Source organism: Panicum virgatum, chromosome 2N (genome assembly GCF_016808335.1).
Source record: "Panicum virgatum strain AP13 chromosome 2N, P.virgatum_v5, whole genome shotgun sequence".
NCBI classification, from domain to species: Eukaryota; Viridiplantae; Streptophyta; class Magnoliopsida; order Poales; family Poaceae; genus Panicum; species Panicum virgatum.
In genome coordinates this window covers 64,446,814-64,448,280 of record NC_053146.1, presented here as the reverse complement: position 1 = coordinate 64,448,280, position 1,467 = coordinate 64,446,814, and the positions used below count along the sequence as shown (strand labels likewise).

The window sequence follows — 1,467 nt, the reverse complement described above, 5'->3', positions numbered from 1 at the left end:
GATTAACTTGTTTAGATAATAACTGCAACCTCCCTGTAATTGTGCGCTTGCAAAATAGATGTGGTTGGGTTTGATTTTGTAAATTAGAGGCAATATAGATTAACAAACCTGCGTTATTCATTGATCAAGAAAGCAATCACTCCTAGAGCCCAATAACTGATGCAGTTCAAGTATAGTCATAAATCCTAATGATGCAATCATTCTTGAGCATTAACCACTTCACAACCAGGAAACAGGAATAGATGAACTCATGCAAACATGCACGCACAACCTTTACATATGCAATGGCAAGGATTCACGGTTTATAGCTTAATATCATAGCAGCATACCAGGTCCATGAAACAAACACCAGTTCCTCCTCTCACGCGCATCTCTAATAGACAATGGATACTACTAGCCAGAGGCCCAGAGCAAACCACGGATAATTTCCATCGAAATGCCAAAATAACAGCAAACTTCGGTGGATCAAAGCGCGGGGCCAGCGCCTTACTCCTCGGAAGCGGCAGCCTCCGCGGGCGCCGCGGTCACCGACGATCCCTCCGACTCCTGAGCGCTAGCCTCGGCGGCAGGCGCCGCGGCGGCGGACCTGGACTTGGCGAGCTCGAGGAGGCGGCGGCTGACCTCCTTGGAGTACGCCTGGAGGACCTCTATCCCCTCCTCGACGGAGGCCGGGGACGCGCCGGCGGCGGACTCGGAGGCGGCGGCGAAGGCCTCGGCCTCGACGGCGGCGGCGGCGCGCTCGGCCTCGGGCTCCGGGACGGCGCCGTAGCGCTGGGAGAGGACGCTGGGCGCCGCGAGCGTCTGCACGAGGCGGCGCACGACGGCGTCGCGCGTGCGCTGCGACGGCGGCCAGATGCTGAGCGACGGGAGCAGCGCCTCCGCGGCCTTCGCGCCGGAGGCCGGTGGGGCGGCGTCGGCGGATCCCTCGGGGGGCGCGGGCTGGGTGCCCTCGGCCGCGGCGTTGGGGGCGTCCTCCGCCATGGCTGCGGAAGGGGGGAGATCTGTCTGTGGCGTGGAGAGGGGGATGAGAGAGACGATCACAGGACAAGAGTGTGTTGTGGTGTGTGGGGACTGGGGAGAGACTTGCAGGCGGGGTTTTGTTTGGTTCGGCTACGGCTCTAGGAAGCTCAGCAAGTGAGCACGCGCTCCGCACGGACGCGCGGTGGTGAGGGTTTATTTTGGGCTGTGGACATAGGCTAGGAGCCCGTCCAAGTTATGGCCCATTTTTGTTTTTTTTTTTTGCGAACGTGCCTGAGCACGTATTTCATTAAGAGGATAAAGAAAAAGAGAATACAACGACGAGATCATGAACCGCAGTTCATGGCAGGCCGAGAGTTCAGAAGTAGGCGATTACAAAGCAATTGTTAAGCGACCTACAAGCTAGGTAGGAAATAAACCACAACAAAGAAAAAAAGGTTCGAGAGACCTAAAACCCGCCTGCTGCCAGGACAAGGCTTCCTCAAAAAT

General features: G+C 56.8%; 1 protein-coding gene across 1 annotated transcript; it reads right to left on the bottom strand.

Annotated features, from left to right (window-relative positions):
• Positions 1-218: 218 nt before the first annotated feature.
• Positions 219-1,070, bottom strand: LOC120658628 (MFP1 attachment factor 1-like). Its single transcript, XM_039936901.1, has one exon. The coding sequence runs from the start codon at positions 979-981 to the stop codon at positions 487-489; it is 495 nt and encodes a 164-aa protein (XP_039792835.1). The 5' UTR covers positions 982-1,070; the 3' UTR covers positions 219-486.
• Between the last annotated feature and the right edge of the window lie 397 nt (positions 1,071-1,467).